This window comes from Pelophylax lessonae, assembly GCF_965119305.1.
Source record: "Pelophylax lessonae genome assembly, chromosome: 7".
Taxonomy (NCBI): domain Eukaryota; kingdom Metazoa; phylum Chordata; class Amphibia; order Anura; family Ranidae; genus Pelophylax; species Pelophylax lessonae.
The window spans coordinates 142,708,451-142,733,152 of NC_138774.1; the positions used below are offsets into that span (position 1 = coordinate 142,708,451).

At 43.6% G+C, this 24,702-nt stretch overlaps 1 protein-coding gene across 1 annotated transcript in view; it reads left to right on the plus strand.

Moving 5' to 3' along the window:
• MTM1 (myotubularin 1) overlaps window positions 1–24,702 on the plus strand; it is a 122,453-nt gene that overhangs the window by 74,749 nt on the left and 23,002 nt on the right. The window contains exons 6-9 of the mRNA XM_082263739.1: window positions 10,542–10,625; window positions 12,433–12,582; window positions 20,234–20,422; window positions 22,882–23,067. Coding sequence (XP_082119865.1) covers window positions 10,542–10,625; window positions 12,433–12,582; window positions 20,234–20,422; window positions 22,882–23,067 — 609 coding nt within the window. The remainder of the gene's footprint in view (window positions 1–10,541; window positions 10,626–12,432; window positions 12,583–20,233; window positions 20,423–22,881; window positions 23,068–24,702) is intronic.

Sequence of the window (24,702 nt, forward strand, 5' to 3'; positions counted from 1 at the left end):
ACTGCTTGGGGTGCTGATCCATTCGAGCTTTATAGGGCTGCCCCCTTAGAATCTACAGTAGTAAAGCTTTGCTAAAATGCTGAAAAAACAATTGTTTCATATAACAACTTGAATTTGTCAGTGAAAAACAAGTTGTCAGTGTAGCGTTATGCATTTCTCAAAAAAAAATAAAGTGCTTTATCAGCAATTTGCTAAAGCTACAAATCTTTACGATGAGCTGTCAGTTTGCAAACATATTGCTGTGTGAGACAGGAAACTGTGCAGCATTTCCTCTACCCTTGCTAAGTACTGTAGCCATACTAGGCTGCACTATCACTCAATTAAAGCTACTTTTACTTGTCATGGTGATGATTATCTCTTGAAGTATATAATGGCACAAAAAACATTTCAGCTTTGCATTGTGTGTGGGTAATTAGTCATTAAAAGATTACTACTGAGTTATGTTGTTTTTTTATATATAAAAAAAAAAGTCCTGTGGACCATCTCAAACTGTTACAGGAGGGGCAAGCAGTCAGAGAAGGTAAATTAATCTAATCTTACAAAATATAATTTCATAGAGAAATTTTCTTGCTTAGTTTCTAATTCAGCCTTTCTCATCTTTTTTTAACACGGCGGAACCCTTGATATAACTTCTCCGAACCTCTCACAATAATTCCTACATCCAGAGCTCATTGTGTGGTGGTCAGTGGAAAGAATTCCTCCTTATGTTATAAGTAGCTAAAAATCGTATTCATGTCAGTGGTAACTTACTAGAGAGTGATACTTTTCTCAATGTACGAGGAACCCCTAACAACCTCTAGAGCAGGGGTGTCAAACTCAGTTTTATTGTGAGCCACATCAGCATTCTGGTTACCCTGAAAGAGCCAGTTGTATCTGTAATACTAGATGTCCAGAGCCACCATCAGAAGTCAAGAGTCCCCCACCCTCCTTACATCAGTGCAGGTTCTGGAGGAGGACCTGAGGAGGGCTGTCGGAGTCTGCTGAATGCTGAGACCGGGAAAGCGAAGATGAGGTAGTGTTGTATCTGCACAGAGAGACGCAGGATCTGACAGGAGTTCAGTGCTCCTCTCTGCTGCCAACTGCTGAGACAAGGTGGGGACAGAGATGAGCGTGTGCCACATCTGTAGGAGAGGTGCAAGGGCCACGTGAAATGGCCTGGAGGGTCGAATTCGGCCTGCGGGCCTAGTGTTTGGCACAATCTCTAGAGGAACCACAGGATTCCACAGAATCCTGGGCAGCACAGTGGCTAAGTTGTAAGCACTTACTCCTAGCAGCTCTAGGATTGTTGGTTCAAATCCCAACTAAGACACTACCTGCCTAGAGTTTGCATGTTCTTCCTGTGCCCAAGTGGGTTTTCTCCAGGCACTCTGGTTTCCTCGTACATTCGAAAGACATACTGGTAGGTCAGGGCTTGACAAATTTGCTTGGAATCTAGGAGCCAGCTAAAAAAGTTAGGAGCTAATTTGTTTCGGGCATGCCTAATGGCCGCCTTCTGTTGGACCACCTGCCATACACACGGGCGAATGGCAGCCAGTTTTTATTGAACCAGCTGATGTTGTCTGTCATTTAGCCCATGTGTACTTGGCTTGATGGTGTGATGGACAGTGGCTTCACTAGGGAAGGACAATGCAACCAGGTGAGGGCGATAGGGGATCCAGTAACTCATGCCACCTTAGGCCCCTTTTATATGGGCACCTCTGCTAAGCGGAATCTGCTTGCTCAGCGGAAATTTCTCCGCTAATCCCAGCTGAACAGGCAGATGACAGGTCATGTCCACTCTATGTAGAGGGAACACTGACACAGTCCCACTCTCCTCTATAGCGCAAAAGGATGGAAATGGGCTGCCTGTCCATTTCCATCCAATGCCATCTGATTCGATCTGCCGGACGGATGGAAAATAGGACCACCATCCGTCTGTTTTTGGAAGACAGGATCGGATGGCGGTGGTTGTCAGCGGACATCCGCCGCTCCAAAGAGGAGGCTAAAGGGTCCGATCCAAGCATGTGAGGGTTATACCAACTACTTAGTACCATTTTGAGTTGCTGCAATGAAATTTCAGGAAAATAAACTAGACAGCTGCATCATTTTTTCACTTTGATTTTCAGGGTGTCTGTTAATTTAGCCCTCTGTAGGTTGATCGTTTTCATTTCCATCAAACGAAGTGGTATCCTTTCGTTCCAAACACATTACCTAGTCCATATCTGTATAGATGTCTAGCATATTTTTCCCCATTGAGAACTGATGTGTTTTCAAAGTAATTTTTTTGAGCTGTAACTATAGAAGGTGAATCATCAACTACTTTATGAAAAAAATTGGAGGACGACTTGCAGGGGCGGGGAAGTCATGGCTGTGTAAAATCCACTCTATCAAGATGACCTTATTACTACAATTGCTGTACTACTTTCGCTCCCTATCTGTATTGATATTTTGAGCAGATCTAATGCGATTTCAATCTAGGCTTATACGTTCTGTTTGGGGCGGCAAGGGCCATAGACTTTTTAAACAGGTGCTCTTTGCTCACAAAACGCAAGAAGGTCTTTGCCTCCTACATCTCATGCTATACTACTACGTGGCACAGTCTTCAGTGATGTATTCGCCAGGCGAAAAAAGGGAATAGCTTGCTATGGAGTGGGTGGCAGTTAGGCTTTTAGACTGTTAAATGGCAACCTGAGAAGAGTAGACCCCCCCCCCCCCTCTCTATTCTTGCCCATACTTTATTTCTTTAAATGGCCTTCTGTGATAGAATTTGGTCCAATACTACCCTAATTTAATCTTTTCATCCATTGGCTCACCTTTTCAACAATCCAGGATCCAAAGGTCTTTTGCTGGTGGCTGAATAAGGGCCTGTATCGGATTGGTCTTTTCCACACTTCCTGTAGTTCTTTTACAGTGTTCTATTGTAGAGCTAAACTGCAGGTGCCTTCCACAGAGACTTTTGGACTTTATCAAATTTCATACTTTTTTTACGCTCCTTGGGCCCCACAGTGACCTTGGGATCCTAAGGTGACTCCCTGTGAGACATGGTGTTCTATTTATAATAATATAATAATAATATAATTTCTATTATTTACAGGCTCTCGCTCGCCACTGATGCACCTTATACGCATGCATGGGACTCTGAGTTGGCATCTGAGAGAGAGCTGGACCATTGGCACTCTTGCTCTACAATCTGCGTATAAGGGCATGTTAAATGTCTTTGTTGGAGGCAGACGTAAAAGTCAACCCAATGGTATATGGTCCCTTCTCGCCTATCGTGGCTCTTTCTGACCACCTCACCGGGGGGTGGCAGTCTTAGTCTCCATTCACACTGGTACGACTTGTCAGGCGACTTGGTCAGCCTGACAAGTCACGCACCGTTGTGTCCCATAGTTCTAATAGGAGCGACTTAGAAAAAGGGTCCTGTACTACTTCGGGGCGACCTGGAGCGACTTGCATAGACATTCATTTTATGAAGTCCGTGCAAGTCATGCCGAAGTCGCAGTGCACGCGACTTCACAGGTCGCCCCGAAAGTTGTGCCACTGCAGTGTGAACCGAGACTTATAGGACGATGTATCACACCTTGTGGGAATGCCCTAAGCTTAGGGGCTTTTGGAATAAGGTGTTTTCTTTGATTGGAAAGGTTACAGGAATTTCAGGGCTACAATTGCCACGTGTGGCCTTATTGAATGGCTGGATCATGTTCCCCGTGCCAAGCAAAAATTTAGCCACTGTATGTTAGCTGAGAAACTCACCATAGCTTGCTCCTGGAAGATGTCTTCCATTTTTTATTTGTTCCGTCTTTATTTGTTTCTGGTTCCTTACTAATATAATTGACACCGTTAACGGTTTAGGAAGGTGTGGGAACCATGGGCCAGCTATGTTCATATAGAACTTTAGGAAGGTGCATGATAACAACTGTGTTCCTTTTTTATTTAGTTGCACTTTTTGGGCTCTGGCTTTCCTTTCCCTGTCCTGATGCTCTTGCTCTTTCTCCACTTCCTTTCTTTTTTTTCCCCCCGCTGGCATCTTCCCTTTCTCTTTTTTTGAGGGTTTTATTTTCTGTTTCATGTGGGGGGGGGGGGGGGCATACCTTCTATTTTTTCCATGTGTGCATATTTTTATATTGGGCCCCACCGGCCTGCTTGGTCTCTGGAACTGTTTGGGTACTCCCTTGTTTTATGGACTGTAAGCACTGTTCTGAGTACTATATGGCACTAACTCTACCAGTAAGGCTATTTGTACTGTAGCCTTGTTCTTTTTCTTTTGGACCGTTTATTTTATTATGCTCGAGTTCTTACGCTGTGGCCAGGGCTCTGGCCTTTCTTTTTGAAACTGTATTCTGTACTATTTTCAATTAAAAATGATTGAACGGTAAAAATTAGAAAATGGACACGTGGCTCAACTGTTACCCACTCTCTACAAAACTTGGACATAAAATATGCCTTTACATATATTGAGACTCTTGCCTTGCTACCATGGATCATTGAACTATTCTTGTTTTCTTGTTCTGTTTAATAATTAACCTTAATTTAAACTTGTTAAGTGAGCGACCAGTGAGTAATTATTAGGTGAAAATGCAAGGAAGAGTTCTTTGTATAGAAACTGCTGTGTTGGGAAAAGATACTGATCACTGGAAATGTCATTTAAGGCACAGCAATAGATACATTGTTCAGATTGATTTCTATACAACATCCTCTCTGTTCCTCACACTTTAATTACAAGGCTCAGCTTATTCTGCTTACAGGAGCTCAGCCAGTGTTCCTCAGTCATAAATGGAAATATATGTAAATAACTGATAATTGTAGAGTGAGCCTTGCAGCTCATATCTGTAGGACAACCTGCAGTTCTTCCCATAGAGGGTTGGTTCCCCCCCCCCCTCTCCCCCCCCCCAATTTATTCAAACCAAACCAGGACACAATGGCTATATGCAACATTGTCAGAAGCATATAGAAAACTTAGGAGTACATCGACAGTCATGATGACCACAATACACAGATCAAACTTAAATACGACAGGCAAAGTTAAGATCTTGTCTAAGCACCTGGCTCAAGAGCCATACAGACTTAATGAAGGATGGCCTTTACTATATACACCATACTGTACAATAGTCTCCGCACTCATGGAAAACATTTTTTTTTTTTTTTAATATTGGGGGGATTATAGCACACCTAATAATAAAAAAGAAAAAAAAAAGGGAGGGGGGTTGAGGAAGGGACCGGGAAATTGGAGTCTTGTGGGGGGAAGTTCATCTGAGTGGTACTGTAGGTTGGGGAGGGGAAAATCTGTTTCGATGACTTCCAGGCCTCAGGAGGCTCAATACTAGATTGGATTAAACTTAGTAGGGAAGAATACTCTGACATGTATTCAAATTCATGCCAGTAGAACCATCTTTCAAAAATGTCTTCCTTGTGCGATTCTCTGTTGCAATCAAGTCCTCTATCTCATTGATTTCCCCGTTTTTTTTGGTAACCATACGGTGATAGACTGTGCTTGACGTTTCCAGAAGATGGGGTTACATTTTTTTTTTTTTTTGCTGCAATCACAATGAGTGGAACAATAGAGCTTCTATAATTTTCAGTTGAAATATTGGTGATGTAACAGGATGAAGGCAGAGTCATGAGGGATCTCATAATTCATACATTTTTGGGTTATGCGGCGCACTTCTGACCAGAAGTCTTGAAGTTTATCACATCTCCAACAGTTTTGGAGCATGTCTCTGACCCCTTTCCCACATCTCCAACAATTATCTGTACCATGTGGAAACATCTTGTGGATCTAAATGGGAGTGCAGTACCATCTTGTTACGATTTTGAATTGCGATTCTTGATATTTACAGCATGTATGTATGTATGTATGTAAAAGAGTAGTATTCTCTCAATCTGCTTACTGGTGACGATAACCCAAATGTCTCTTTGCCATTTTGAGATGTGAGGCCCTTCTGGAGGGGAGAGAAGCAGTCTCTAAAACAAAGTTTGATAATTGGAGTCTATTCCAAAAGGGGACATTAGAAAGGGCTAGGATTGACAATAGCTTTGACCTTGAGGTGCCAGTAGCCTACATTCACATAATGTCTTGCGTGGAACAGTCCCCCACACTTCACAGCTTGGAAACAGGGATTAGAAAGACTGACTGAAAGAATTCTCCATAATGGGAATGAGCAGCAAAGGGGAAGAAGCGATTGAAGACCTTTTGAGTATATACAACGTACCAAGTTTCCTATATTGTAGCATGGGACTAGAGGCTGGGTGGGACCTCAGTTTGGCACCAGTGGAGAGTCGACTGTGGGATATTTGAGACCGCATGCTCAATGGAGTCCCATTGCTTGAGAGGCATGTAGGAATCCATCCAGTACCCTGCACAAATGACAGATGACTTGGTAGAGAGCAATATTTGGGAGTGCCATGCCCCCCCCCCCCCCCCGCAGTTTTGGTAGGCACGAGCGGGACAGAGGAGGGCATATTGGCTTGCAAGCCATCAGAAAGTTTGAAAAAGTCCTATTCATTGCTTTTATTAAGTAGCTCAAATCGATATAAGGAGGGCCTGTAGAAGATACAAAAAAGATGTTTAAGGCTTCTAATTTCTGGAAGTTAATACGAAAATTGGAAAGGGATCCATATTTGTCTAGTTCAGAAAGAATGTTCATCTGTAATGTAACATATGGATGATTTCTAATTTTTCTGAGAAAGGCTTCCAGTGTTGGTATGAGATCAGTGGTGAGAGGGGGCACCCCTGCCACATTTCATTCATAATAGAGTGTGGAGCAGAGAGGTGACTGTTCGCTTTCACTTGTGCCGAGGAGTTTGAGTAAATAGCTTTGATCGAATGCCACATTTGTCCTATGCCCAGGTGACTTAAGTCTCTCTCCCTGTCAGGAAGGCTCAAGTTACCCTGTCAAAGGCCTTTTTAGCATCAGTGGATAGTAGTAAGGCAAACCATAGATGATACAATTTCCTTTCCTGCAACTACGGGTTGCAGGAAAGAAAATCGCTCAATTTTCCCATCAACAGTCCGTATTGATTGGTAAATCCCTTCTGCAGCGCTATTGTGCTCTGCCAAAGGGCAGCCTTACCTGCAGGCAGAACATAATTCACTGATAGCGGCTATAGCTACCAGCAGTAATTGTATGCAAAAAGTCTCACAGGCTAGGTCGATCGATGGATACACACTTCAGTACAACTAACCTGCCCATACATGAATCAAATCCCAGCCAGCTGGGGATCTTCCTTGAGTAGTGTGGATAATTGCCAGGGCTTTATTTGTTTTGTTCCTAGCTTCCAATGTGGATGCAAATCTGGCTTGATCCATATGAACGATGTCAGGTATATGTCACCATCCTTGTAGCAAAAAAAATGTAAAACTTCTACTTTTACCAAATTCATACTTTTATTTACTTGTTAGAGTGAAATACTGCATTTAAAAGCCTTATAAACCGCTCAATCCACACTGTCCAATAGATTATGCTATCTGACAGCTTAGATCATATAGTGGAGTAGAAGCTCCCACCAGCAGCTGAGTTTTTTTTTTTTCCTCCTCGGTTCACACCTACCCTAACCCGTTATCAAATGCTAAAGAGTAGCAGTGACCACTGGGTATCGCTCTTCTAAAATACAATTGTGATTCTGCCATATGAGGTTTCTTTTTTTTTTTCTTCTATAGTGTACTTATTGGTTTATTGCAATATCATCTAGCAGCATAAAGATAATATTGAGGAAGCATGATCTTGAAACCAAAAAGTAATTATTCTTTGAATAGCCTCCAGTTATCCGATGTGCTGACTTGATCCAGCAATGTGGAGAAGTGGCGGGGGGGGGGGGGGGGATAACTGTTTTGTTTAAGTGTTTGTGCAGTGAAAGTGGCAGGCATTTTACTGAATGGAAGGTTAGTGATTTATAGCGCTCTAAATAGATGAAGCCATTCAGTTAGGAACAGAAAATCCTTTGTAAGCAAGGATCAGAGCTGTTTGCAGGTGTTCGCTCAATGCATCCTTTTGTTTTTCATCATCTCCCTTCTTGTGTTTCTGCACGCCCATGCTATGACAAGGCTAAAGAAACATTTGTGTTATGCTTCAAGCCTGTACTGGACAAGTCAAAAAATCACTTAATAAAAGCCCCCCCCCCCCTTTTTTTTTTTTTTTAAGATTTCTTTAGCTTTACCAAAACTATGGAATAGGATGAACAGTCCATTCATTTCGTATCAAATCAGGTTCTTGAACTACATTGCTAATGGCAGATCTATAGCTATATTGTACAATCAGATTGTACAGTTTATGGCCACCTTAAAGTAGAAAAAGGGGTGGAAATAAAACAAGAGGTGGTATAGTCATGAGGAAGGTGTTGTCCGCAGAAGTAATACACTCCTATTCTGTGATGCGTAAGGCATGATGCGATATGATCTACAGGAAGTGTTGGAATCCAAAAGCATTTTTTTAAATTTTAAAAAGAGAGGTTAAAATTGAAAGCTCCTATTGGACGAGCTAACTGAGTGATGGGCACATTGAGATGGTTTGGGCAGAAAAGACATGTGAAAAGGTTTCTATTTATTATGAAAACTGGCATTCTAACTAAATAGGTGAACTTAGTTTTTAAAGACAAATTTATCAAAGTCCGTATTAAGTAATTGGTTTAAATAGCGGAGTCTGAATAGGTAAGTAATGTTCGGCAATCCAAGATTGAAAGCAACTAAATATGCAGTTGATATACATAGATGGGAACTGACAAAGGATGTATACTTCCATGTATCTAGTTTTGGCCTCTGGACACACCTGCCAGGCAGCATAGCCGGATTCTTCATCTCTTTTGAAACCGTATGACTGCTTGGTGAAAAACATACCCCATTCTGTTGGCTGGCCAATGAAGGAGCTGAAGCACACTGATAAAGGCTTCCCTTTGCTTTCTTGGTTCCCCCACTATTGGCAGCATATCTGTATTACAGCAGAGCTCAATTTTCCCCTAGTATATGCAGAAAATTACCGGACACTAGTATTATGACACCATAATGTACTTTGAGGGCCCATTTACATGTGAGCATTCTGTTGTGGTGCATTAATGCATGTGTCTTACAATAACATGTGCTATTGTATGTTGCATTAAAGTAGCCTATTCATTATGAATGATCTGCCAGCACACCAAAGCAGATGAAAAAAAATGTACATGACCCTTTTTTATTAAACCACAGCACACCACATGGTATAGCCATTTGTATGTTGTACTGTACAATGCATTTGGGTACTATTCACAATGAATGACCACACTGCACATAGAGAAGCACCTGCCAAGCATTATGGTAGCATGCAGACTTGTATAAAGTACTCAAAATTTCTACTTGAGTAAAAGTACAAGTGCTCGATCAAAAAGTGACTTAAGTGGAAGTGCTTGCAGAAAAAGTTACTTAAGTAGAAGTACTAAAGTATTCAACATTTTTTTTACTTAAGTATTGCAAGTAGTTTTTTCAAAAAATGTTGCTACTTAAGTACTAAAAGTAAAAAGTACCAGTAGTTTTGAAAAAAAAAATTCTACTCAAGTACTGAAAGTAGAAGTACAAGTACTGTATTATGTAGTTATTAAAGAAAGAAGTCAAAAGTTTGAACATCATATTGTTTTTTATTATTTCAAATGATTTATTTAAATGATTAACCTGTGTTTGTTTCTGTTTCTTGATGCACTTTAAGCACTGTAGCGCCATTTATTTGTTTGTTTCATATTTTCTTTTTATTGGAAAGATTTGGTATAGCAGCTTTTATTATACACAGCCTTTATTTTCGTATGCGCTGATTTACAAATGACATTATACACATTTTTTTGAGCTTTATGCAACCTGCTATCTACTGTTCTGGCAGTGGTAATTTTTTTAAAAGTAACGAGTAACTATGCAGCACAAAAAAAATATATCGGAGTAGAAGTATCGAAATCATCGAAAAAATGTACTGAAGTAGAAGTAGGAGAAAAAAATTCTACTCTAGGAAAGTACAGATACCGCATTTCGGTACTTAAGTACAGTACTTAAGTAGTTCTACTTCGTTACTATACATCTCTGGGCATGCATGAACATGTTTTAGCAAGTGTTGCGGCAAGACATGCTGTAAATGGGCCCACAATGGGTATATTCATCAGTAGGTATATTGGTAATGCAAAGCTCTGGGCCACATTCTGTTTATATCAGTCACATCTTAATTTGAAAGCACTGGCTTCAGCTACAGTCCCTGCCCGTTGCAACACCCTCTGATGCGCTTTTACCTGGCTTGGGCTACGATTAGGCACAATCTGGGTGAAATGCATCAGAGGGCGGGACCAGTTGGTGGAGACTGTAGCTGAAGCCAATGCTTTCAAATAGAGATATGATTGATATACACAGAATGTGGCCTGGAGCTTTGTGTTACTGTGAATGGATGGAGCAGTACATGCTCCTTGACAAACCAGCACCTGGAGTGGGGAGAGAGCTGGTGGCATGACATGCAGGAGGCTTTGAGGGGCGCTATATCTGTCCTACATTCATGTAGATAGATTGGTGTTTTTATGTCTTTAATTTGACATTTACCTAAACTTGGGCTTTTTTTTTTCCACAGCCTATTTTTGCCTTTATAAATGAAGAAAGATTTTCAACCAATGGCTGGAATGTGTATGATCCTATGGCAGAGTTTCAGAGACAGGTATGTGACCCTTGCTGTTAATGAAAAACACAGATTGTCCAATGTATTGAGATTTATATTGTAAAACTTTTCATAGGAATTTGTTCATTTTTCACAATTACTAATGGCCATTCTGTGTGCTTTTTGTACGTTGCGTTCAGAATGCACTCCCTTTGTAATCTGCTGTGAGCGCCAATACATTGTTAACGGACATACAAAGGCGGATAAAAAATGCAGTGTGTTTGCAGGCACCAGATCACATAGTACCTCCAAACCATGCGATTTGATGCATTGCAGTTTTTTAAAAGTAGAGCATGCATTACTTTTTGTGCGGTCTGTTGCGATTTGCAGCTCATTCAAGTGAATGGACTGGCTAATTGCACTGCACTCCTGGAGAACACACAAGAACAGGATTTTGACGTCAACCAGCCCCAAAGCAACAGATACAGATCATTATTTCTTGTCTGGCATAGATTATCAGCTCATTCGAATACTGACAGCCCTCTCAGCTTCAGATGCCCAAAACAAATTGTCACTCTTGTATTTAAAGAGCCACACAGATCTGCCATTTAAAACTAAATATTAAAAAAATATTTTGTTAAGATTACAATCCTTTAATATTACACTCCTAACCTCCTGGGGTTTTCATAGTATGAAATCCAATGTGGATGTAAACATTATATGTAGACACTGTTGTATCTCATGTTGGTATAGAGTTTTGTAGTTTTGTAGTCGTCCTCAAAACTGGATAAACAGGACACAGAAGCTCTGAAATATACAGATGTCTATAGGCCAGTGAAAACCGTAGCTTGGCTGCAAAGCAGAGATATGCCTGTCTTAGCTGGCATTGACTAGTCCTTCCATGCTCGTCTTCACTCTAACACTAGTTACTCTTGGGGGATTTTGCTGTGTCCTCACTTCTCAGTTTTAGTTAGAGCTGCTCTTTAGACATCAGATTGCCTCTAATTTTTTTGTCCTTTATTAGGAAAGCACATGAAGAAAAACTGTTATATAAACCGACATTAATACATTGCAGTCTTTATACTGAGCTTTGCAGTAGTTTGAAGATCAGCCAAATACCAGCTTTTGTTGAATAAACAGAAAAATCAGCAAATGCTTGCCCAGTGTGACAGCTGTCATGTGTTAGACAGCCCGAGGCATTTGTGTATTGAAAGTGGTCTACAGCTACAGGTTACATGTAGTAGAGCTACACAGTTAACTTGTTGCAAAGAACAAATTGGTGGACAGTGACTTAGAAGTACATTCAGCCCAAGGTAATTCTAGTGCCGTTATCACAGCCTGTAAATGACTACTTTCATTTCTTTACGAAGCTCTTGATTTTCATTTCATCAGTGTCAGCCTGATGTGCAAAGCATTAAGTAGTTTGTATTATTTTATGAAAACTTCCATGTGGTATGAGCAGGCCTTCTGGGCTTCCTGCCCAGGTTGAGTCAGCCTGTTAGCACGACAGCTGCCAGCTGAATGCCCACTCCGCCCTCTTTACAGTTCCAATCGTTCTATCATTATATAGATTACAGCCATTTTGTGTCTGTACATTTCCACTTAGAACTGAGGTAGACCACTAAATTTGCATCACGTGATACACGTGTTGCTCATCGGTGCTAGGCGGGTTATCACATTTAACATAGTCTGCTATTTACATCCTTTGTTTCATTTTACCATACAGTGTTTTGAGTGTCCTTCATATAAATGTCCTTGCAATAGTAAGATTTGATCACCACCTTGTGGTTGCTTGATCAAACTACAAGGAAAGATAAAACCAACATGCAGGAATAAGGCTAAACATGTGTTTCTTTCTTTTTCCAAGGGCTTGCCAAATAATAACTGGAGATTAACCTTCATTAATGAGCATTTTGAATTCTGTGATACCTATCCCCGGCATTTGATGGTCCCATTTAATGCCACAGAGGATGACCTCAAAAAGGTTGCCACCTTCAGATCAAGGAACAGAATTCCGGTATGTAGTTTTCTGATGGGTCATTCTTTTTGAATCAGCAGTTCTTATTTTGTGAGTCTTTTTTGCTGTGGCTTATAAATCTATAGATTGTCCTCATTGAAGAAAGAGCAAATAGATTAAATATTGTCTGTCTATATAAAAAGCCATCCAACCACATTAAAGATAAACTTTTTGAAATCATTTTGTCATTTATTCTACGTGCAAAAATATGGGGGACATGTTGTACAGCAGAAGCTTTTAGCTGCGCAAGTTTAGGACATTCTACAGCTCAGCTGGGTATGTTTGTTTATTACATGTGCCAATATAGCGCCAACAATTTACGCAATGCTTTATGTATATTTTGCACATTCACATCAGTCCCTGCCCTCAAGGAGCTTACAATCTAAGGTCCCTTACTCATATTCATACATATTCATACATAGACATACTAGGGCCAATTGAGACAGGAGACCATTATCCTTACCAGCATGTCTTTGGAGTGTGGAAGGAAACCCGCACAGGGAGAACATGCAAACTCCATGCAGGTAGTACCATGGTTGGGATTCTAACCGACCACCCGTAGAGCTGCTAGGCAGAAATGCTAACCGTTTAGAACCATATTCGTCACCTTTCCCTCATTGCATAGGGGTTCCTTAAGGCCTGTGCCCTAACCCTTTCTGTTCTCTAACTACATCTCCTTGGTGAATTGATAATCTTGACATGAAGTAATTGGTTGTTAATCTGGTTGTATTAAAGCTGAACTTTAGGCAAAGCTGAACTTTAGGCAAAAGAAAAAAGCTTCTCTAACTGTTATGACCTAAGTTAGTAGGTAAGTATTTCCCACATTGTGCAGGCAACTAGATCCTGTAGAAAGCCTCTGTGCAAGGCTTGCTCTTGCCTCTTCTGCTGCTGAACTTCTGGCACTGAGGGAGTTAAAGTGGTTATAAAGCCTAAACCTATTTTCTCTTTTGTTCATTTGGTGGACACAGCTCCATATCATCTTTGACCCTTGGGTTATGCTGCTCCCCATAGGAGTAGGACACTAGGTGGGGAAAAAAATTGACTACGCCCATAGGGCTGTCCTAGGGGGGGTATACTCGCACTTCCTGCTATAGGACTTCAGTGTTTTTCTGAAAGAAAAATGTAGGCGCAAAGCTATTGACTATTAGCCAGTGGCTTTTTGTTGGGACGTTTGATTTACTTTGAGGTAAATAAGGACAAAGGGGTGGTCAATGTGCTGGACGGTCCGCCCACCACCCACAGGAAGCTGGAGGAACCTGTCTAAATGTCAGTATTTATTTGAGCCTGCTGTTAGTAAGACCAGCTCTGATGAAGGGAGCTTGACTCCCGAAACATGTTAGCGGTCCTATCTACAGGGACATGTTCCATTCCATGTGTGGTGGAGTCTTGTAATGCAATTTTACTCTTCATGTTTGGGAGTATGTTTTTGGCATTTTTTATGGTGACCACGAGTAATGCACTAGGTGCTTTGCGCCTCCTTTTTTCTTTCATGTGCTTATGTTGGAGCTCCCTGCCTAAGGAGAGCGGCACGCCGGTCATCCCCTTTAGAGTGAGCACTTGGCTGAATTGTTTTTCAGTTTTTTTTCTGCCTAGTCAGGAGTAAGGACCTGGGATCTCTGGTCCTAGCATTTTTTTTTTTTTTTTTTTTTTTTTTTTTTTTTTTTAAACAAAAATTTTTTCTTAATATTTTCTGAAAGACAAGTCTGTTACAGTGAGAACTACAGTCAACTGCTGGACCGGGCGACACATTGGATATCGTAGATCCTTACGGTCTTCCCAGTCCGGCCAGCGAGAGCGACCCGACTGCAGCTCCAGGCTATGCCGGCCGCGACACAGCCCCACTGGACGGGGGCTGGCCGGCGAGATAAACGTCTCGCGAGGTCGCATAGCCCTGGTCACGACCCTGGTCCGCAGCACCAACATTCCAAGCTGGTGGGGTGGTCTGCCCAGAGTGGTGCCTGCCCGGTTCCAAGCTGGGGTGAGAATTGTCCCCCCCTTTCCTCTGGTGAATGCTCGGGGTGGATTCAGGCCCATCCCTGGCTTGATAGGCCCCCATATGTCCTTCCTTCCCAAGCGGCGCTCTCCTCAATATTGGAGTCCCCCTCTACCCTGTCTTTCACCAGCTCCCCCCTCAGATTCTAAAGTGATGGTCCTGGTGGGGGCCCCTGCCAGGGCCCCCCTTGCTGGCTGCATGTACCTGGTGGTCCTGTAGGGGATTTTCACGTGGGTGCCGTAATTTTGCAGTGGATGGTTCCTAATGCTGTCGGCGGCCATGTATTGCTAGTTTCTCATTTCTTTTAATGCAGGGGCCATTTTCTTGTAGACTGGAGCGGTGATTTGGCAGTGGGCTTCTAGTCGCAGTGCCTGCGCTTCCTTTTCCTCTCTGATCGCCGCACGGCTTGCAGTTTGGCGCTCTGTGTCCCTCCTGAGTTGGTGGTGTATAACGCTCCCTCTTTCTGCTATAGCTGTGTTTTTGGTGCACTGGGACCTGTGGTGCCACTGGTACAGCGGTGGGTGGTATTTTCACAACGATTTTTCCAGATTTTGCTGGCCTTCCTCAGTTTGACTATGAAGTCCCTGGAAAACGTCACACCTGACCCACTCTCAGAAGCTGCGGGTCTCAGTCTGCCCTGGCGACCATGACGGCGGTCCTGCAGTCACTGGTGTCCAAAGTTGACATGGCCCTTCAAAATAGGCCTAGCAAAAAGCCCCCCCCCCCCCCCCCCCCGCCTTCACTTGCATTCTCTGCCTCTTCAGATTCTGAGGTTGATCTGGCCGCCGCGGACACAAGTCAACCCACTGGGTCTGCGTCCACGCATCCTGAGTGCTCTGACAGTGAGGATGAATCCCCTTCCACTACGGCCGCGCCTGAAAAGGCGCTTATGGAGGCACTGATTGTATCAGTGCGGGAAACTTTAAAACTGGAAGACACAGCTAATGCTGCGTCGGTGAAATTTAGTACCCGCAGACCTTCCAAGGCAACTAAGGAGTTCCCCTTTCCCGCCTTTTTAGAGGATATTGTCGCAAGTCAGTAGGGTTCCCCAAAACGTATGGTTGGGATACCTAAACGTTTTGCTAGGAGATATCCTTTTGAAGAGTCCCTTTTAAACAAACTTACAGTTCCGCCGGTGGGGGATTCTCAGGTTTCCAGGTTAAATTAAGCCACACTACTGCCAGTGGAGGACTCTCCGTCCTTTGAAGACCAGGTGGACAAGAGAGCGGAGTCTCTGGTCCGATACCTTTTTACTGTGACCGGTTCAATTTTAAGGCCGGTGTTAGCCATAACCTTGGTCTCCCAGACCCTTACAGAATGGGCAAAGCTTCTGCGCCAGGATTTGGAAGGGGGTCAGCATTCCTAAGCTGGCGTGTCAGTTAGTATAGGGGTTACAGTATATCTGCGATGCCTCTCTGGATGCGGCCCCTTTAGCCTGCAGAGTGTCTCTGTGACAGCTGTGACTCTTCGCGGTATGATTTGGCTGAAATGCTGGTCTGCGGACCAGGCTTCCAAAAAGATGCTGACAGATCTCCCCTTTGTAGGAGGCCGCCTGTTCGGAGCTTCTTTGGAAGAGATGAGTAAAGGTCTTACGGGAGGTAAGAGTACCCTGCTTCCACGGGTCACAAAGCGCCTTGTCACAAGTTTTTCCCTATCTTCTCTGTTTACAAACGGCCCTTTCGTTCCGTGGGATCGCAGGACAAGATCAAAATCCGCCTGTAACTTCCCGGGAGGTTTTAAGAGACCCTGGTCTGGTAAGTCAAAAGCAGGTTTTGCTGGTCCCGCAGACAAGTCCACCTGTGTCTGAAGGGGTGTCCTCACCCGTACCTGGGGTGGGGGGGATGTCTTCGCTTCTTTTCAGATCTGTGGACCTTTTTCATTCAAGACAAATGAATGGATCCACGAGTTGATTCGGTCCAGTTACAAGATCGAGTTTCAGTCCTTGCCTCCGGCAAGGTTTTTCCTTCCAATTTGTGTCTGTCCCCGGATCGTCAGCAAGGGCTTCTCGGGGCGGTACAGGAATGTTTTCAGGGATTTTATTCAAACCTATTTACTGTCCCCAGGAAGGAAGGCAAGGTCTGTCCAATCTTGGATCTCAAGGCCCTGAACCGCTTTGTTCAGGTTGAAAAATTTTGGATGGTGTCCATTCGCACGGTAGTGGCATCCCTTCTTTAAGGGGATTTTCTGGCCTCTATCGATATCAAGGATGCTTACCTTCACATTCCAATATATGTCAGGCATCAGCGTTTTCTTTGCTTTGCCATGGGCGAGAAGCACTATCAATTCCTGGCGTTACCCTTTTGGTCTCGCCTCAGCTCCTCGGGTGTTGACACAAGCTTTGGCCCCGGTGTTAGCTTTGCTCAGAGTGGGATCGCGGTACTGGGGTACCTGGATGATCTCCTTCTGTGCGCACTCTCCGACTGTCTTAAAACGATTTGGACATCACTGTGCGAACCTTGCAAGAGTTCGGCTGGACACTGAATTTTCAGAAATCAGCTCTGACTCAGTCCAACAAACGGGACTACCTGGGCCTGACTCTGGATTCATCCTCAGTTTCGGGTGTTTCTTCCGGAGACAACAATTCTGAAGTTGCGGCATGCAATTTGGCTCCTGTTATCCAACCGGCGGTCATCTCCCAGGACTTGCATGCAAGTGCTGGGCTTGATGGTATCAAGCCGGTTGGATAACAGGATGGTATCGAGGCGGTTCCATTTGCTCAGTTCCATACCAGACCTCTGCAAAAGGAGATTCTTGCTAAATGGGACAAGAATACAAAGTCCCTAGACAATCTGATCCTGTTAAGCCACGGTACGAAGGGGTCCTTGATATGATGGCTCCGCTCCCCAGCGCTTCAACGGGGAAATTCTCCCCCTGTACTGGACGGTGGTTACCATGGATGCCAGCCTGTCTGGGTGAGGGGGGCGCCCGGTAAGGATTCAGCCGGACAATGCCACGGCTGTGGCATATGTCAATCACCAAGGGGCACCAAAAGTGCCTCGGTGGCCAGAGAAATGACTGGCATTCTAAGGTGGGCAGAACGCTTTTTTCCAGCTCTCTTTGCTTTGCAAAATTCCAGGGGTGGAAGATTGGCAGGTGGCCTACCTCAGTTGGCAGGCTCTGCATTCGGGCGAATGTTCTCTTCACCCGGAGGCGTTTCATCAACTGTATCTCCAGTGGGGGACCTGCTGGATTTGATGTCTTCTCGTCTCAACCGGAAGGTTTAGAGGTTTGTTGCAAGGTCTCATGATCCTCTGGCCAACTCCTTCAATGCTCTGGTAGCAGCTTGGGGTCTGTATAATCTAATGCAATGGTCCTCAACCCTGGTCCTCAGGGCCCACTAACAGGCCAGGTTTGCAAGATAACTGAAATACATTCCAGGTGATATAATTTGCTGTTCAATGATTGCAGTACTCTAGTCAGCATCTCCCCAAGGTAATTCTTAAAATCTGGCCTGTTAGTGGGCCCTGAGGACCGGAGTTGAGGACCACTGATCTAATGTATGCCTTTCCTCCTTACTTCTGCCGAGACTTCTGCGCAGAACCAAGGCAGAAGGGATGCCAGTCATTCTGGTGGCCTCGCTGGTCTTGGTACGCAGGCCTAGTAAGACTGGTAGCCGATGCCACTTGGAGACTCTCTGACAAGATCTTTTGTCTCTTTGATCTTCCATCCTGTTTCACGGTCGCTGCCTTTAACGGCCTGGCTATTGAAAGCCAGGTATTGAGGGACAGAGGATTGTCGGATTCAGTAATTCCTACACTGTTGCAAGCTAGGAAATCTACTTCTAGGAAGATTTATCATCGTGTTTGGAGGGCGTATATTACTTGATGTGAGTCTCGGGGGATTTTCCCTCCCGTTCCTTTTCACAGTCCCGTCTGCTGGAGTTCATACAGAGGTGTAAATCAGCATTTGGCCCTGGGCACCATCATGGGCCAGATTTCTGCTTTGGCAATCTTCTTCCAATGCCGTTGGCCACAAATCCTTGGTTCACACTTTAGTTCAGGGGGTACGCCACCTGGCTTCTCTGGTAAGGTCCCTGGTGCCTTCGTGGGACCTCAATTTGGTACGGTCGGTTCTTCAAAAAACGCTTTTTGAAAATATTTGTGAACTTCCTCAGCTTCCTTTGTCACAGAAGGTGGCTTTTTTGGTCACTATTACTTCTGCATGCAGGGTGTCCGAGTTGGCTGTGTTGTCCTGTCGGTCATCTTACCTGGTAGTTCCCAGAGACAAAGTAGTGTTTTGTCCCTGCCAGTCGTTCCTTCCTAAGGTAATTTCTGGTTTACACTTGAATGAAGACATTGTGTTGGCTTCCTTGTGTCCTAAGCCCTAAGCATCCTAAAGAGATTGCCAAAACCACATCCAAGGAATGTAAGGCAATCGGGGTGTACCTGGCGGCGACCAAGTCTTTTCAGAAATCTGATTCCTTGTTTGTCCTTACAGATGGCTCTCGTACGGGGCAGGCCACATCTGCTGCCATCATTTCCAGATGGATGAGGCAGATGGTGGTGCAGGCCTCCTCCATCAAGGGTCAGGTTCCTCCTTTCCCTGTTAGGTACATTCTTCCAGGGCACTTAGTGCTTCCTGGGCCTTCTGTCATCAGGCGTCAGTGGTCCAGGTTTGCAAGGCAGCCAAGTGGTCATTTGTGCTCACATTTACAAAGTTTTAAAAGGTGGATGTACTCGCATCTGCAGATGTACTCGCATCTCCAGTTCCTGCTTGAGCTCCTAGTTTACCTAGTTGGCTACGTTTAGCCCTTTTGGGAAATATGTTTATTGCTGTGTTTTTTCCCACCCCTTATGTTGACACTGCTTTGGAATGTCCCAAGGGTCATAGAAGATATGGAGCGGTGTCCATCAATGAACGAAAGCGTGAACTGGATTTTTGTCTTACCGTAAAATCCTTTTCTCTGATCATGGATGGACGCAGCACCCACCCCTCTGAGTTGGGTTATGTATTCTTCTGACACTGCTTGTTACAAAACTGAAGTCCTATAGCAGAAAGTGGGAGTATACCCCTTAAGACGGCCCTATGGGCGTAGTCGGATTTTTTCTGCCTAGTGTTCCTATAAAGAGCAGCATAACCCAAGGGTCAAAGAAGATATGGGGCTGTGTCAATCAATGAACATCCGAGAAATGGATTTTACGGTAAGACCAAAATCCAGTTTTTTTTTTTTTTACCTTAATGCATTCCTTGACCCCCACATCAACCCCCTCCACCATACTTACCTGAGCCCTCATTTGATCCAGTGCTATGCACATCTTAAGCTCTTCTCCCCTTCACTTTCCTGGTCTCTCTGGCTTTGCCGAGGTTGTAAATCAAAGGCAGAGCTCAGGGAGGAAGGCCAAGTCCTGCTTTCTGTATCAATGAAGGCAGACAGGCTCAGGAGCGAGCCAGCACAAGTGCCTCCATAGAAAGCGCAGGTGCCAGACGTGCCAGCAGGGGACCCGAGAAGAGGAGATTTGGGGCTGATCTGTGTCTTGAGACAATAGCGAATTGCACAAGGTTCCTTAACAAACAGTGAATTTCCACTTTCCCTGGAATCCACTTTAGGAAAAGATATGTGACTAAATTAAAAAACATTTTATAGCCTATTCATTTTTAAGTGCATTTGTACTTGCATGTTAACCTAGATTTAGTTCAAACATCCTTTTTCTTGTGCAGGTTTTGTCCTGGGTCCATCCAGAAAACCAGTCTGTCATTATGAGATGCAGCCAGCCACTAGTGGGCATGAGTGGAAAACGAAACAAAGACGATGAGCGGTACCTGGAGGTTATTAAAGAAGCCAATGGCCAGCCTTCTAAATTGACAATCTATGATGCCAGGCCAAATGTTAATGCAGTGGCCAACAAGGTAAGAGGTTCTTGAGCAACTTGCTTAGGATGTTATCACAATCCCAGAAGATGGTCCAGTGTTATGTAAAGTTAGTTTTGTCATTTCCATATTCTTGCTATACAGTTCTTCTTCTTCTTTTTTTTTTTTTTTTTTTTAAGTAATCTACTGCAGTGTAAAAATGTTTTATTAGACATAAATATGTCATTCAATATCAGGTTGTACAAAAGCTTATTTTCTATTCTGCATGGGTTAAAGTAGAACTATAGGCAAATTTTTCTTTTTCATTTTGGATAGAGCAAGGGAGGTCTTTAACCCCTGTCAGGTTTTTTTTTTTTTTTTTTTGCCATCTGTGTCCCATTGTGGAGATTTCCCTTCACTTCCTGTCCTATAGCCAAACAGGAAGTGAGGGGAATCCCTGCAAATTAAGGGAATTCCTTGGGGCCTTTTACAGAAACCTCAAATGAGAATCTGGGAGTGTATTGAAATGGTGCCCATACCCTATATGTTAAGGGGAGGTGGTTACAAAAATTGCATACATATAATAAACCACCAAAGGAAAAATGCACATACAAGGTCTACCAAATTCAAAATATATATTTAATGGACATGATCAAAAAAAGCTATAGACAAGGGTAGGCAAACCCTCCCCACCAAAAACATCAAGGGACCCCCCCCCCCCCCAGCCACCTCCCCTACCCAGGGGAGGGGTGGATGGGGGGGTCCCTTGGATGTTTTATGTGGGAAGGGGTTCCCCATCCTTTCCCTATAGCTTTTTTGACTTGTAAGTCTATTAAATATATTTTTTTAATTTGGTAGCCCTTGCAGGTGTCAAATTCCTTGGGGCCCCCCCCAGGTCACCAGAAGTAGTGTCTCCATTGGAGGATTCCCCCTCTATTACTTTTGTGGGGACACCCCAAAATGTGGGACTTTTAATATTAACGGTAAACAGGATAAATAGTGCAAATTTCTTTAATAAGGGCACAGACCACAATAAAAACTAACGTGTTCTAATAATCCCTCCTCCTCCATTCTATTCAAAACGGAAAATAAATTATTTGCCTTTAGCTATACTTTGATATCTATCTATCTATCTATCTCTATATATATAATGTTTCCATTATTATACTATACATACGATCCGTTTTAATAGATCCAGGGCACCTGCAAAAAAAGTGACAAACATTCTGGGCTTTATGTGCTGTATAAGCAGTTGTCTGCTTAAAAAGTACCTTTTTATATGCAGCAGACTAGGGATAGACCGATATGGTTTTTTCAGGGCCTATACCGATATTTTGGTCAACGTTTCGGTATCGGCCGATATTTTGTACTTTTGAAGTTTTGAAAAATAGACAATTTTTGACACAAATTTGGTACTGAACATGTTAATTTTTGTTTAATGCTTAATGGCTGGCTTGCTGCCACCCTGTGGTGGATGGCTGGCTGGCACCCTGTGGTGGATGGCTGGCTGGCACCCTGTGGTGGATGGCTGGCTGGCACCCTGTGGTTAGTGGGTGGTACAGGGCCTGTGGCTGGCTGGTACAGGGCCTGTGGGTGGCTGGCTGTCTGGCAGCCTGTCTGTGGGTGGCTGGCTGTCTGGCACCCTGTCTGTGGGTGGCTGGCTGTCTGGCACCCTGTCTGTGGGTGGCTGGCTGTCTGGCACCCTGTCTGTGGGTGGCTAGCTGTCTGGCACCCTGTCTGTGGGTGGCTAGCTGTCTGGCACCCTGTCTGTGGGTGGCTGGCTGTCTGGCACCCTGTGGTGGGTGGCTAGCTGTCAGGCACCCTGTGGTGGCTGGCACAGGGGCTGTGGGTGGCTGGGCGGTACAGGGCCTGTGGCTGGCTGGCTCGCTGGTACAGGGCCTGTGGATGTGGGTGGCTGCTGGCACCGGGCTGCTGTGTGGGTGGGTGGGTGTATGGCTGTGATACACTCCCGCGAGATTAGTCCCGACTCAAGATGAGGCTGTCCAAGGTGAGGGAGGCAGCCTAAGAAGGCAGAATGATGTCACAAAAATATCGGCCAGTTCCAGGGCCGATACCGATATATCGGGGAAAGTGCGTATCGGCCCCCGATAATCTGTCTATCCCTACAGCAGACACCTCTAAAAGTGGAATATGCTTGCATTTAATGTAAATCTCTTACTTTTCCTATACATGGTCAGCAATAGCTTGCCTTGGCAGTTTTCTTTCCTGCATTCCCTTAATGCACCACACGCCCACTGCAACCCTCTGTAGGAGAACTTTGCTAATGCCCTCACCTATCAATGCTCAGACCTGGTTCTTGGCCCCTCATACATGGCATTACAGCAGAGTGGCAGAAATGGGAGAAGATCGTTATTTCCAAAAGCTCAGGCTAGAGAAAAAGGTGGTGGGGCAATGGGATGAAGGTAAATACAGAGGTAGAGGACTATGAAGAGAACTTCGCCCTGAGTGGGCACCATTAATGTATCTTATTTATTGTACATCATTTAAATTCTCTGTAGGCCACAGGAGGAGGTTATGAGAGCGAAGATGCTTACCCCTTTGCAGAGCTTGTGTTCTTGGACATACACAACATTCATGTGATGAGGGAATCTTTGAAGAAACTGAAAGATATTGTATTTCCACAAGTAGAAGAGTCTCACTGGCTGTCAAGCTTGGAGTCCACACACTGGCTAGAACATATAAAGGTGAAATTGTGGATATTCTTTTTTTATTTTTATTTTTTTCATGGTTACCTTTTTAGTGTTAAAATGTAATTATTTAAAAGTGACATTTTAATGTTTAGTAGGGACTATCCAGTAAATAGTAGTGGAGCACAAAGGAAAAAAGCTTTTTGCAACTGTAAATGCTGTATAAACCTTTTGCTATTCTTATTGTGCCATGATGCGTACCTTGTTTTGTGTACAGCTAGGTTTGAGTTGCACAGGATCTAGGTTTCTTATTTCTGAGACAATCATTTTTATTATATTGAGCATAACAACATAACCATTCTCCCATGGAGAGGTATAAATACAGCATATCAGACATATTAGAAAGGCATGGACTTAAAAAAGTATGATCAGCTAACCTCTTGTCAGTACTAAATGTCTACTGAGCGACCTAGGGGTAAAAGCCAAAGGTCCACATATGTCGCCTAGGTCCAAAGGCCAACAAAGGAAGTCCATGTTGCAGGTGTAAACTTTTATCATTATTAAAATTGAAAGAAGTCCCAAATTTTCATTCTCCAGAAGAGTAATCGAGGGGAAATCTTCCAATGGGGAGACTAATTTTGGTGATCTGGTGGTCCCCAAGAGATTCCCTTACTTTGCAGGGATTTCCTCTCACTTCGTGTTTTGGTTATGGGAAAGGAAGTGAAGGGAAATCTTCCCCAATGGGACAGAGGGCAAAAATAAACCTTAGGGAGGTTATAACCCTCCCTTACTCTATCCAAAAGGAAAAAAAAAGTTTTGCCTATAGATATACTTTAACAGCTTAAGGGGGGACTTTACAATCCGATTTGTGCAATTTCCTTTGGGTTTACCTAAATAGTGTAATGTGAGGGCATAATAAAACCTTTCCACTCAGTATGTAATATATTAGGGAGCCTTTGCACTACAGAAGGAACCGCCCATTCATCCAAGGCTCGGCAATTCCTAAATGTTTTGCAGGGCAATTTCATGGGTCAGATGGTAAACGCACTGACAAACAATGCGGTACTAGACCTACTGATTACCAACAATACAGAGCTGATTACGGATATAGAAATACGGGGCAACTTAGGAAATAGTGACCATAGGTCAATTAGTTTCAGTATTAATCATAGTAATAGGAAACACAAAGGTAATACAAGGACACTGAACTTTAAAAGAGCCAATTTCCCAAAACTGCGCTCTTTGCTAGAAAATATCAAATGAGATAGAACCCTGAGAACAAAGAACACGGAGGAAAAATGGGAGTGCTTGAAGAGCATACTAAACAAAGGGCTTGGCCAGTGCATACCAAAGGGAAATAAATTTAAAAGAGCAAAACTAAACCCTGGGTGGCTAAACTCCAACATAAAAATGCATGTTAGTGCTAAAGAAAAGGCCTTCAAAAAATACAAGGGTGAGGGGTCATTGGCAGCATCCAAGCATTACAAAGAGTGTAATAAGAAATGTAAAGGTGAAATCAAGGTGGCTAAAATAGAACACGAGAGACATATAGCAGAAGAGAGTAAAAAAAACCCCAAGAAATTCTTTAAGTATATAAATAGTAAGAAAGCGAGACCAGAACACATTGGCCCCATAAAAGACGGTGAAGGGAAGCTGGCCACAGAGGACAGAGAGAAGGCAAAAGTGTTAAAT